We start from the raw sequence: 14,403 nt of genomic DNA on the forward strand, positions 1-14,403 counted from the left end.
CAGGATGAGTCCTGATCCAGGAAAGGTTGCAACTGGGGCACAAACTGGAGTGGTGCCAAAGTTCTCCTGGTGACATTGGAGATGTGAGTCCAGGAGAACCCCTAGAGGTTGAGAATTGGGCCTGAACTGGGTACTGCAATCTCACCCAGAATTAAGGATGACAAACATTCGGATCCTGAGGCTGAATGCACCCAAAGCCATTCAGTCTTGCCAGGGTTCAGTCTGTTGTTGCCCATCCAGATCTCTAGAACCTCCAGGCTTTGCGAGGGGACAGAGGCAGCACCCCTTGGGTTGAGTTGAGCATCATCAACATATTGATGATGTCTTGACCTATGGTGATGGAAAATCTCACACAATGGCTTCATGTAGATCTTAAACAAGAGTGGATAGAGTACTGAGCCCTGCGAGACAACGCAAATCAGCAGTTGGGGACTGGATCTCTCACTCCCTATGAACACCAATTGGAACTGACCTTGGAGGAAGGAGGTGAAACAGCACAGAACGGAGCCACCCAGCCCCAGCCCATATAGCTGGTCAAAGAAGAACCCAGGATCAATAGTATCAAAGGCTGCTACCTTCCCCCAAAAAGGAAGACTGGACGAAAGTTGTCCGGGCAGGTAAGGTCAAGTGATGTTTTTTTAAGGAGGGGGAAAACCAGTGCTCTTTAAAAGATCTTGGGAATGTCTCCATATCTACTGAGGAATTTATCACTGCATGAACCAACCTGGTAGTCACTGTCTTGGAGGCTTTCACCAGCCAGGAGTGACAAGAGTCTAACTAGCAGGTGACAGCGCAGAGGATACGGTCCACTTCCTTAGGTCCAACTGGGGCAAACTTGTTTCCAAATTGCTGAGCAAGTTGTCATTCTAGGCATCTCATAAGGACCAGCACCATGCAAAGTTCTAACTGGGAATAAAGCTGAACGATTGTATCCAACTGGGGTTCAACAAATTCTTCTGCACAGCCCTAAAGATGATTGTCCAAATTTCCCTAGTGTAGGAGGGATTGGGTGAGTCAGACCAAGGTTGATGGGTAACGCTGTGGATGGAAAAAGAGCAGAAGTATAGTTTTCTTTCACCACTTTTTTTCCCACGATAGGTCCTAATAGCAGCTCTAAGATGTGTCCACTTGGGAGTCATCCTTTGTTTTTCTCCAGCAGCACTCTAGATGGTCTTTGAACCCATTTCAGACAGACCTCTTCAGTCCCTCCATGAACCACAGGGAACAATGGGAGCGAAGGGTCGTGGTAGGTCGCCAAGGCACAATTCTGTCCAGAGCCTCAGCTGCCTTTCCGTTCCAGGCTCTTAACTGTTAAGGTTCTGGTAGGACCACGCAGCAAATTCTCCAGGATATTCCAGGTCCTCCTGGAACTGATTTGGGTCCACCAGTGTCCAGGAGTGAACAATTCCAATGGACCCGGTCTCCCTGCAGAGAGGTGGTGATGTAAGAGGGCTATTCAGGGTGTGGTCAAACCATGACCGGGGAGATAAGGTTCGGCTCCCCACTAGACCATGTTGATGCTGCTCCAATAGGAATATGAAATCTGGTGTGTGACCATTATTCCAAGTCAGACCTGTGACAATCTGAAATAGGTCCACGGCCATCATGAAGGACATGAACTCCTGAGCTGCTTCTGAAGCCAAGCCCAGGGAAGGCAGATGGAAGCCACCCAGAATGGGCGTTGGCCAAAAGTCCTTTGATATAGGTGTGCATTTGCCAATTCGGCAGGCTTTTCTGCATTCAACAGATAGACAGAAGTGGCATTTGCCACTTGGGATTATCAAGGCAGGATACAAACTGAAAAAATAAATTGATTACTGAATATTTGTTGGGGAGACCACTGAAAGTCAGCAGATTGCTCCCTCCTCCTCTTACAGGTAACAAGAATCCAAGTTGCCCCAGGCTACAAACCAGGATAGTACAAGGCTCCTCCATCCTCACACACAACTGTTAAGGCACGAACTGGACATGATGCCATGAACAGGAAGCGGCTCACTGACTCTTCCCTGGGCCGGGCTGCTTCTCCATGGGCCTCCTGTTTCTCATGCTGGAGCACTTCTGAGCGTGAGGCCTTGGGGAGGGTCTCTGCAGCCACACCAGCACAGATGCTCATCTTCAAAGGTGATGCTTTGAACTTTGTGTGGTCTTTCTGGCTGCTCAAGGGAGGTAGAAGCCAGAAAGCGAATTCTAGTCCTTGGCCTTTTTTCTCTGCCTGCCCTCTTGATTCTTTTGTCACAATTGTTTAAATGACTGTCTCAAACACACATGCTCACACCTACAAAACCTGATAAGAGATTTCCCCAATACTCTTCATTGCTTTCCCAATTGTCAAACATCGATTTGTAACAATCATTTCTTTTAATAAAGTTTCAGGTAACAGGATCTGTTTAACACCAGGAGGAACCAATAATGGGCCACAAAGTTTGAAGTTTATAAATTACTGTGCAGACACACAAATGCAAGCAAAATAAGGAAACACGCCTATTAACTGACATTTGGCTACAATCCGGCACATGTATGACAATAATCCCAATGAAAACAGCAAGACTTGCTTTCTTAGAATGAAGTTGTTAGATGCATCCAGATTTGCAGAAGATAATTAATTGTCCATTTGCCTGTCTCCTAGAGAAAATGTTGCGGCAATTTTGAAGGAAAGGTCCAGCATTCTAATGTTATTGAATGTTCTTGGTAATATTCTTGTTATTGCCTCCAAGAACACCATGCTCTGGGGATCAAGGGAGCCATTTCACCCTTCTGCCACTTAATCGTCTTTTCTTCTCTACATGCTCTCAGTCCTTAGCAGAGTCTTTTCCCAAAAATGTTCTCTCCCACTGAAATTGGGGGGGGGGAGGGGTATTTCGTGCAACCACACTGCTAGTTTTTTGTGGGGTTTTTTGCTTCAACTGGCTCCATTTCTTCATTAGTATTTGCAATTCATGGTGGCAATTATTTATTTATTTAATAGCAATAGCAATAGCAGATTTTTTTTTAATATACCGCTTCATAGGGCTTTCAGCCCTCTCTAAGCGGTTTACAGAGTCAGCATATTGCCCCCAACAACAATCTGGGTCCTCATTTTACCCACCTCGGAAGGATGGAAGGCTGAGTCAACCCTGAGCCGGTGAGATTTGAACCGCTGAGCTGCTGATCTAGCAGTCAGCTGAAGTAGCCTGCAGTGCTGCATTTAACCACTGCGCCACCTCGGCTCTTTTGAGATCCCAACCTCCTCTGGGCCAAGGCCAAGGCCAAACCTAAATTTGATTCCTCTTAGCCTAAATTAAGTTCCATGTATTAAATGCCACCAACGTATTTAAACGTTTTCCCGACCCGATACATTTAACAATCAAATCAGTGCTAAGTTTTAGAGCTTCAGACTCATCCACAGCTTATGAAAGGCCACTAGTGAGCAAAAGGCCTTGGCAGGGCAAGAGAGCAGAGATCCCTGCCCTGATGAACTTGCAATCTGAAGTTAAGCACACAGATCGGGATCAGCAACCCACGGCTCTGGAGCAGCATGTGGCTCTTTCATCCCTCTGCTGTGGCTCCCTGTCGCCAGCCGGCTCCACAATTGATGGGGCTTTTGGTTGGGACAGGTAGAGGAAAAAGGAAGCCGCACAAGGAGGAGACTCTATGGTCAGGGAACTGGACTTCCGGTTGGAAGAAGAAAAAGGATGCCGTGCTAGGAGGAGACTCTATGGTGGTGGTGATGGTGGGGGGGAACCGGACCTCTGGCCGGCTCCAGAATTGAACAGGGGGGCTTCCGGTTAGGATCTTTGTGGCTCTTTGAGTGTTTAAGGTTACCGACCCCTGGATGGGAAAAGGAGGCAGGGTCACCTGAGTTTCACTTCTTTATAGTTTTTAATAAAATCTGATCAAGTGCTCTGATCTCTCGGAGATAAAAATGACACATCCGTTTGTTAGGTCAAGAAGACTCGTGATTTATCTATGGCCCAACTGGTACTAATGGTGCAGACTAACTTAATCCCATTAATTTGATGTGTAAATAAACCCCTCTAAACTCAGCAGGATTCTGACAGTCTGGTTTTTTTTAAATCTCAGGGCCCTGAACAGCTGGAAATATGCAGGTTTTAGATCAAGAGGGAAAGAGCACGTCCCCTGGGAGCTTTCCTTAGGCCAGTGGTTCCCAAACTTGGCAACTTTAAGACTTGTGGACTTCAACTCCCAGAATTCTCCAGCCAGCAGAGCACAAGTCTTAAAGTTGCCAAGTTTGGGAACCACTGCCTTAGGCCCCAGTCCCATCTAAGTCCATTTGTATAACAATGTTAAGGGTCTGGGATTTCCCCAACTTCTGCCTTCCACATTCTCTAGGGCTGCAATTCAATGTTTCAGCATACAGGCTTGGCTTCTAAGAGCTGCACTTCCAAAGTACTGAGAGATTCTGCAGCAGAGGCAATCTGGAGTGCATTCAGTTATTATCAATTAAGCAGAATGGGAATTATAACTTCTATTGATGTTAACTTATTCTGAACTCCTTGAAATTACATCTGTTCCAGCCATCTATCCTGGAACAGGATAGTCCAGAAGCCTTCAATGCCATTCCTTAGTTGGGGATGGCTTACAGCTCCTGCATTGTACTTGCCCGCCTACATCTATTACAGCCTATCTCTTGATTTCGAAAATTATATGCTCACATGAAACCCATACCATGATTGAAACCAATGAGAAAAGAGGATGCACATTTAACAAAACTTTAATATAATCAGCATCTTTAAACTCCCTTCTTCAGACCCTGAAAGGTATAAGCGGCATTTTATTACAGACTTCAAAGTTAAAGAAATTTAAATACAACCAGGATGATAGAAAAGAAGATGTGAATCTATTATGAACATATCCACAGTTGTAGAACAAACAATAAGCTGGATGATTTTAAGTCAGCTCTTATTTTATTAGGACCACCATGGCTCATGTATTAGTTGGTTATTTTTGAGATGTGAACACATTTAAGCAGCTTAAAAATATATTTCTGGGAATCCATTGGAAGATACTTGCAAAAAAGTAGAGTTAATATTAGTGATTTTTAATAACTGACAGGTATCTTTAACATCAATAACATCAAACAATGTTTTCTTCCAAATTATCATTACGCCACATAAAACTCCACAAAATTATACCAAGAAGGTGGGTATTGCTTGCTTGCAAACATTATCCCACTCATTGAATCACTGCATTTATGGAACTTACATATAATTACAGCTCTTGGAACTCCAAAGTTAAAAGGCTAAATTATAGAGCAGATAAAAATCTCATCCTAAATGCATAGAAAACAGAGCAGCTCATAGCCCTTTTCCAGAGGTGCACTGCATTGTCCCATTTGTATTAAAGCTTTATTTGACCAAAGCACATACACAATTATTGCCAGGGGCTCAATCCAGGCCTTATAGTTCTTCTGCCCCTTTGGAAGGGATTGAACCCAAATTTCTAACGGCTTTATTCCAAACAGCCCTATGTGTGTTAATATAGTATTAAAAAACCAGGAGTGTGATTTTCATTAAAAACATATGCCTTTGAATAAAATTTATACATTTAAAGCGGCTGTCAGATTCCTTCCAACTTTTCTTTTGCCCAAATAGGCTTAACAGGTCTCTTCTTCTGCAATGTCTTTAATGTAATAGAGAGGAAAAGGTTGAGCAAAGCTCCACGGATTAACATTGTTGCCTATTGATAGAAGTAACTATTCTTTTCAGACAGCCTGGGCTCCCTCTTTGTAAATAATGATGGGTGGATATGGGCTCTGCAAGAATTGCAATCCTGTGTTTTTTCTAGGGAAGGCCTTTTAAATGATGAGCTGTGACCAAGCAAGTTATATGTCCATGATCTGAAAGACCAGTGGATCTATGGGCAATATTTTTCTGAGTAGCCAGGCCCTTTCTAGGCCAACAAGGCATCTGGCACATATAACTGACCCTAAACCCCAAAGAGTGCTCACCTGAACTAGCCTCAATGTTCTCCTCCCTAAGGCAGCTCTTGAAGGCGGATATACAATATCCAACCCCTGACAGCCCCAAGAGCCAAGACTGGGCCTTTTTGAAGAAGTCCCTATTTCTCTCTCTCTAAAGAATGCATTCTAGGGGCTTCGTGTTTTGGGGCTCATAAATCTACCTAAGCAAGCTAGGAAGAACTCCTAAACCATGTTCTCTTTTGGGAACTTTTAAAATGAGTAAGCTGTAAAGCTTGGCTCAATAGGGCAGACCAGTTCTTTCAGAGTCTTCCTGCAATGAGCACTCAATAGATTTCCCCAACTTCGTGCCCTCCACGTTCACTGGGGCTGCAAGTCAATCTTCTGGCTCCAAAGTACTGAGAGCTTCTCCAGCAGAGGCAATTCAGTAGCTGTTATTATCAATCCAGTAGAATGGGAATTCTAACCTCTATGGATGCTAACCTATTCTGAACTCCTTGCGATTAGATCTGTTCCAGCTAGATGGCAATGGTGCTAGGGAGATCCTTAAAATGGCACCCAACCTTCTCCCAAGAAGACCGCCGTCTTCCAATGGAGTTCAATACTGAACAACAGCAAACCCCCAAAGCATCCCCTCTCGATGAAATGGAGGTGGCTTTAATTCCCACCAGTTACAATGCTATAAAAGTCACCCTAGGCAGCAGCAAATTGTGGTTCAACATTTAGAAGGTATTGCTCAATTTAAGCTTTTGACTCTACCTCTGGAAATGCTTTCAACTGAAAATGACATGTGTTTGCAAGGTGGTTGAAACTGGAATTTACTTCCAAATCATTCGGAAGAGGCAAAGGGAAGTGTAGCACCAGCAAATTAATGGCTTATGTTATTCCTGTATATTAATTAATTCCACACACATAGACATATATGCACCGAGAGAGTGTTTGTTATAGGAGGACTCACATTTTTACCACTCTACGGAAGGCTGCTGCAGATTAAAGCAACCTTCCTATGGTGGAACATCCCATTGACATAACAAGACCTTTAGAAAATCACTGAAAGGAAGAACAGCAAAAATTTTGATTTAAAAACAAAAGGCAAATTGTTGGAGAGTTGGCTGATGAAAAACAACAACATATATCCCCCTGAATTAAAATTACCTTTAAATAGCACATTTCCTTCCCCTGAACCAAGAGCATCTTCCTCCACAATCCCAGTTGTCTGGAAATAACACAATTATTTGGAATTCTCTTATACAATAGTAATAACCACCACCAGAAAAAATGCAAAGGCATTGGCCCTTCAGCCAGGGCGACCTTACCTGGAATCGGGGTATTTGGTCAAAGTTGCTAGGCTGCTGGTATACATGTGACCTCCTACATCAATATGCACCGGGGCGTTAGATTTGGTGAGCTGGGCAGGCAGAGGAATTCCTTGAGCAGCAATGGGAGAAACTGGGGACCGTGTCAGAGACAGCCGGGACATTGCTCTGCCTTCCTCCTAGAAACCTCAGACAGAAAAGAACAATTTCCTCTTAAATTGTTGCAGTTGTGCGCTACCTTGATTCCAGCATGATCACAGATCTAATAAGATCTCTTTTGCATCTGCCTGATCACATATTCAGCTAACAAATTATTGCCACCTTCATAATTAAGTGTATTTGCATCATAGTCTTCGAAGGACCAGCGGCAAAGAAAAAGATGCTTATTAGCAATAAGAAATCAAGGGGAAAAAAATCTTTTTCAAGGTGTCAGCCTCAAGGGGCATAAAACAAACTGCAAAATTCTAATTAAAGGTCGCAGGCTTATGTGTTAGATGTGAAATATCCCCTGACAAACGAATAACCAATTTGTGAATTGGGATTCAGGGGTTTTTGCAAGTTTGTCTCAGTAACAAGACACCTCTAAATTAGTGACTTCCTCAGTACCTAAGGCGTTTCATTTAGACATGTAGTAAAATTCACATCAAACTTGGAACTATTTTTGTTGCTTTTTAAATAACTAACCACGCAAGAAAACAGATAGCTATTTGTTATCTTCAGGACAATGTACCCAGAAGAGAGAATGGAAGGACAGGCAAAACTAAAGGTTTAATCAATTATCACTGCCCTGCAATGTCTTTTCTGTACATAATTTCCAATTATCCAGTGGCCTCACTTTGAAACACACACATACACCAATCCTCTTATATTTAATACCTAAAGCTGTCGTTTCCACACACACACACCATTTGAAAGTTACAGATGCAATACGTCTTTAAATGAAATACATGTATTATCATTTTACTCACATGCTATGGAGTTCTGATCTATGCAGAAATATAAGGATGTTCACTTTTTAATATTTGACATAGGGAAGTCTACACGTTATTTTCATTGGCCTCGATGTATTGCAGGGCATATAGGTACCAGCAGAAAATCTTGCAAAAAACAGAGCAGCCCCAGCACTTCTAACCTCTCCTTCATGTATTAAATCAAAATATGCCAAAGATTAAACAATTATGAAATGTTTAATTATATGCAATGTTTTGAATATAATGCAATGTTGTCATATTGCAGGAGTCTATTCAGCCAAGAGTTGGCAAGTATCTCCTCTGTGGTATTTCACAGAACATTTTGGTTTTTTAGAGATTAAACTCTTTTCTCAGAATCTTCATCTTGGAGTTCACTTGGGCAACACCATTCCCACCATACAATAGGCAACAACTGGAAGTGCTTTCCCTAAGATGGAAAATACCATTTTTGGACTTCAGGGACAAATGTAGCAACATGCTGGGCAAAGAGTCCTTTCTGTCTTTGGCATCACTTCCGGCTAGATCTCCATCATTTGCTCTCTCTTAGTAAAAAGACTCAACCTGTGCAGAACCCAAAATGATCAAAAGCCTCAGCTAGTTGACAGGAAACTCTTGATAACACAGTACTGTTCTCAAGTGAAGTTCTGACTCCAAGGAGGACTGAGTTTTCTAAGGGAGTGGATATTCCTTTCCTTCGGGGAATATTTCATGTGGCAACTCAAACCACTTGGTTTTTTATAAATACATGTGCTGTATATGTTCAACCTACCCAAATCTCACTGTCTGCTGGCATTATATTCTATTTGCAAATGTACCACTTCTCAAGGCCAGATGCCTAATCTTTTCCTAACAGCCACATTCTTGTGTCCATGCTCTTTTCTGAAGGTTAAATCCAAAACTCCACAGACCAACCTCATGTAGAATGGCTCAAGCCCAAGGAAAGTTATTTCTTGCTTTAAAAGTCCAGCCAGTTGAAGCTCACCCTTTCTTTAATGAAAAGAAACCTTCCCCCTTCCTTGTGTTTTTGGAATGAAATTTTAGAACCAGGAGCCTCTTGAAAAAAGAGCTTTTTCTTGAAATATATATGCCTGCTGCCCCATCACCCTACCCAGTTCAAGAGCAAGTGTTCAACTTGCTGCTATAATTCTCTTTGATGTTAACAGTGCAGGAGAACCCTATCTAACATCTATATGGAAGACAGATCTTAGCTATGCCAAGGAGGCTTTCTTGGAAACAAATTCTCAGATTATAACATTTGTTAGGTGCTAAACAGCATTAGATTCACAAAACTTACAGAAGGTTTACTTTACTATCCAGTAGGGCTTACTTTGGAGCAATTTTGCACTGAGCTGCAGTATTTTTTTCTCTTTCAATATATAGCCAGAAAAATATATTATTCCCCTAGTAGGATTTCCTGAAATCCATCTTGTGAATTCTTTCTGCCTCACAGTAGGAGAAAAGAAAAGGCAAGAAAAGGGGAGTCAAACTTAACAAATGTGATCCTAAAACCAAGACCCGAATTTAAAAAGATGGATGCAAAATTACTCATCATTGTTATCACAGAAGATGGACATCATGCTTTGAATTATAGACATGCAATTTATAAATGTCACATAACTCAAGCACTACCTATTATTATGCATTCAAATAAATCTTAAAATAACAACTCAAGAAATCCAGGTAGGATAACATTACAGATAGTGACACCAAGTTTCAAATAATCTGTGTCGGCAACCTGCCCCTGGAGAACAAATCGTGTCAATCTGCTGAAGGTATGTTGCTTCTCCACACACCAACCAGGCCAAAAATAATATGCAACTCTGAACGGCACCTTTCTATTAAGGTGGGAAGATTCCCAAGTGGCTCGTGCCCCAAACCAGTGGAGCTGATGTGTGCATCTGGCATGGCTCACTGGGATCTTTCCCTCCCTCCCTGCTTTCCTATGCTAACTGCCAAAGCGCTGCTTGTAAAATCTATTTGCCCATGAAAAGTGAAATAAGCGCCGTCCCATGCTCATTTACACACAAAATGATTTTGTGTCCCATGGAGCTCACAGTTGTTCAGCTCTCTAGGGGTGATTAAACCAGCTAGGCTGCTACAGCTTGAGATGAGTTTACCAGAATTGTTTCTCCACATAGCTGCTTCTCTGGGACACTTTCATTTTTATCCATAAAAGGTAACAGAAGGCAGTTGTGCAAGCTCCATTCTCCTCTGTGCCCATGGCTATCATCATGGGGGGGGGGGGGAGTGGGGAGAAAGGCTGCAGAAATTCCCAGGGTATTGTCTGCCTGACTCTCTGCCTGCCCCCCACCCCCACTTCCCTCAAGCCCACTATTCTTCAATATTATTCACTATTCTTTCCTACTTTTAGAAAAAAGACTTCAAAAGTACAAAAGGGAAGTTGGTTTGGATGAAATTTTCTCCCATCTGCTCACAACTGGAGGGGGATACAGGAGCCATGGGGGGGGGTGGTTGAGATGGGAGCTGATGGAGGGCAGAACTGAAAGCCCTCCTTCAGAGGGGAAAGTAAAGCAGAGGAAGTGCCGCCCAGGGGGCAGAAAAAGGAAAGAGGGCCGAAGAAATAACTGCAACAGCACAACAGCCGGGCCGAAGGAGGAACGGAGTTTACATCGGGGCGTTCCAGTCTTCGGGGCTGCAGATGGGAAGCCAGGCTAATTAAAGAGATGAAAACGCTTCTGCTCCCAAAGTTTACGGTTGCCTGGATTAACGACAACAATTGAAACCGGCGCCTCTTCTTCACTCGTGCAATTTATTCCTCCGTGCCCGTTTAAGAGCCGGAATGAATTCTGCGCCGACAGCCGCAACCCCACATTTCCAGCCGCCCCTGCAGTGCAGCCCCCTCCCCTCACGCCCCCTCCCGGGCTCGGCGGCCACTCCGTCTCCAGGACCTCCGGCCTAGCCCGGCCCTCGGGGGCACCACGGCGGCCGGATCCCCTTCACCCCTTCCTTCCTCGCCGCCGGGATGCTTCCTTGTCCGGCGGGGGCGACCCCGGGCAGCGGCAGAGGGCCGAGAAGGGGTCCCGGGCTGCGACTCCCCTGCCCGGCGGGCTTTTGTCTCGGCTCCCTCCATGGAGGTCTCCTCCTCAGAAACTTTCTCGGCGCGCCGAACTTCCCGCCATCCTTCCCGGCTCGGCCCCGTCTGGACGGCAACCAGGCGGCGGTAAGGCAGCCGGCGCCGCGTGCGACCCATCCCCGCCCCTCGCCCGGCCGGGAGTCCGCGCGGCGCCCCCAAGTTCGCGGAGAAGCCAGGCCGGGCGACCCGCCTCCTCCCCCGGAGGAAAAGGCCAACATGGCGCCTGGACGAGCTGCCGGCACAGACGGAGCGGGGAGGGCAGAGCAGCCCCGCAGCCCCCGCTCGGCGCCAGACTCCTGCCCGGCGGCCCAAGGCCTCCCGCTCCCATTGTCATCCCTCCCGGCCCTGCGCGGGCCTCGCCAGCCTGCCTTCCTCCCGGCCCGTCCCCGCGCCCCTGCCCCTGCCCGTACCATGCAAGGCTGCAGAGCCGGCCGCCGCTGCCCGCCAACCCGCCTGGCCTGGCGGTGCCGGGGGCTAGGGCGCCGGCGCGAGCCACGTCCCCCCGGGCGGCGGTGGAGCTGAGGCCGAGCCGGGCATCGCGGTCTTCACGCGGCGGCGGCAGCGGCTTTTGCCCCTTCCGATGAACCGGCTCCGGGGGAAGCGGCGGCGCGCGCGCGCGCCTCCCAAGCGGAGCCGTGGCGCGGCCGAGACGAGGCGGAGGTGGCGCCGAGCGGAGCCCGCGGGGAAGCGACGCTGGCGGCCCCTGTCCGTCCCCCCACCCTGGCAGGCCGGGGAGCGGGGCTTCCCCGGGGCCCCCGACCCCGCCGGGCTCTTAAGCAGCGCTTCCCCTGTGGCTCCGGCCAGGATCGGCGCGCGCGCAGACAGGCAGGAAGAGCCTCGGCCGGCTGGGCTGGACTTGCTCGCCTTACCTGGTGCGCCGCAGAACGGGCGAGCCGGCGATGCGCGCCCCGCCTCCCCACCCTGGCTGCGGGCTGTCCGCGGCGCTGCTCCGCTCGCTCGGCGGCCCGGAGAGGCAGGAGCCCGGCGCTGGCCTGCCTTTTGTCCCCCGCCGCCTCCGCCCGCTGGCTGCGAGCGCTCTGCCAAGCGGCTCCCCCCGTTCCGCGCCTCCTTTCTGTTTGTTTTGTCTCTGGGTCTGCGGAGGGAGGGAGGGAGGGAGGGAGAGCGGAGTGGATCGGCAGGCGAGGCGGCCGCCTCTCCGCTCGCCAAGCGCCGCGGGGAGGGAAAGCGCCGGGCGGGCAGCAGCCGCGGCGGAGGCCGAGTCTCGCTCCAGGCTGTGCCCTCTCCGAGCGTCCTCCCTCCCGCCCGGCCGCCCCCGGCGATCCGGCCCGGGAAAGCGGAGCATCCCCTCGGGCTGTTCGGAGCGGCCCCCGCAGGAACCCTCTTCCAGTGGCCGGCACTTACTTTCCGTGCCCGCTAAGGATGCGAGCGTCCCCGCTGCTCGACGGCGTCAGGCCACGGCGGCCACGTCCCTCCGGCGACGGGCGGGCGGGAAAGCGGCTGGGCTGATCCGAGCCATGTCCGCGCCGGTTCCTGGCGCAGCTGCAGCCGGCATCGGCGTCGGGCTCCCGGGCAAGGAGGAAGGCAGGCAGGGCCGACTCCTCTGCCAGCGGAGGGCGGCGCGCGAGGGGCACTTGTTGATAAGGCGGATCAAGTTTGGCGCTTCCACGCGCGCCCCGCCCGCCTCTCCTCCCGCCCCCGACCTGCGCGGGAAGCGCCGAGTGCGCCGCGGGCCCTGGCGAGGCTCCGCTGACGTGCCTGGCTGGGCCCCGCGATTGGAGGGAAGCGGCGGACGCCGCGGGCCAGAGGCGCCGTTTCCAAGACGGGCTCGGCGAATGCAGCTGCCGGGGGCCCTACCAGGCCCGCCTCGGCTTGCCCGGCCTCTCCCCGCGCCCCCGGCTCGGCCGCGGCGTGGCTGGCGAGCGCCGCCTCGGGGGCCTTCCAGCCGGCTCTCCCAGGCTGGGGCGCCAGCTTGCGAGTCCCCGGGGCCGTCGGGCCTGCCGAGCCCCGAGCGGCGGCTGAGGCTGCGGCGCCCCGTCGGGCCGCGTCTCCCTCCCGTCTCCCGCCCCGCCAGCTGCTCCTCCATGCCAGGCGGGCTGCTGGAGGAGGCCCCCCATTCCCCGCCTTCCTTCTCCGGGCCCCGAGCGGGTCAGGAGGAGGCCGCCTTTTGCCATTTGGAATCGTTGGGGGCCTGCTAGACCCAGCCCGGGTTTCCCCTTGGAGCAGCTTTAGTCGTATCCTGAACGCTTTATTGCCAATGTCTATGGAGGTTCTCAGTCGTCCAGGTCCTGGTTATCCCAAAGGTGCTTTTTCAAGAGGCAGCTGGACTTTCTTGTTTTTTCTCCGAAGACCTTTCACTTCTCCTCCAAGAAGCTTCTTCAGCTCTGACTGGATGGTGGGGAAGAGCGGAAGAAGCTTCTTGGAGGAGAAGGGGAAGGTCTTCAAAGAAAAACCAGAAAGTCCATCTGCCTCTTGAAAAAGCACCTTTCTTACCATTATTGTAATGTGCGTAGATTATGAAATTGAGAAGGATAAAACACAAAGCTCCCATGTTTCTCTTGTAGTTAGGACATGGCGACAGAAGTACCAAACATGCTTAGCTAAGCAGAACTTTCCCTGTCCTGCTATTTCAATCACAAAGACTGGCCTGGTATCCTTACTGTTTGTTGCTGCTTACATATCTGATCTATACATTCTTGTTTATAACATGGGTATTTTTAAGTCAATCAATCAGAATAGAGCTGGAAGGGACCTTGGAAGTCAATCTAGTCCAGCCCCCTGCTCAAGCTGGAGATCCTACATCAGGGGTGTCCAAACTTGGGAACTTTAAGACTTGTGGACTTCAACTCCCAGAATTCCCCAGTCAGCACCTTAAAAGTCCCCAAATTTGGACCCCCCTGTCCTACACCATTTCAGACAAGTGGTTGTCCAGTCTCCTCTTAAAAACCTCCAGTGATGGAGCACCCACAACTTCTGAAGCTTTATCTGTATATCCTTGGTTTAAAAGCTATGTAGAAAATCGTCAACATTAAGATAAAAGTCCTGTTAAAGAGGTTTGTTCCCAAGGGAACACAAGCATTATTAAATTGCACCTTACAATCCTTTTAAACCACAGAATTTGGGCACACCTTTAGGGCAGCCTGAAGG

At 48.6% G+C, this 14,403-nt stretch overlaps 1 protein-coding gene across 7 annotated transcripts in view; it reads right to left on the minus strand.

Moving 5' to 3' along the window:
• Positions 1-12,883, minus strand: part of KCTD15 (potassium channel tetramerization domain containing 15) — a 70,769-nt gene extending 57,886 nt beyond the window's left edge. The window contains exons 1-2 of one of the 7 annotated variants that reach the window (XM_032230927.1): positions 12,661-12,883; positions 7,234-7,412 (exon numbers count right to left, since the gene is read on the minus strand). In XM_032230927.1, the coding sequence (XP_032086818.1) occupies positions 7,234-7,397 (164 nt within the window). In that variant the 5' untranslated portion in view covers positions 7,398-7,412; positions 12,661-12,883. Of the gene's footprint in view, positions 1-7,233; positions 7,421-11,708; positions 12,086-12,167; positions 12,359-12,660 lie in introns of those variants that run through there. The other 6 variants (XM_032230925.1, XM_032230929.1, XM_032230923.1 and 3 more) reach the window with 6 other exon arrangements.
• Positions 12,884-14,403: the final 1,520 nt, after the last annotated feature.

This window comes from Thamnophis elegans, chromosome 14 (genome assembly GCF_009769535.1).
Source record: "Thamnophis elegans isolate rThaEle1 chromosome 14, rThaEle1.pri, whole genome shotgun sequence".
Classification (NCBI taxonomy): Eukaryota; Metazoa; Chordata; class Lepidosauria; order Squamata; family Colubridae; genus Thamnophis; species Thamnophis elegans.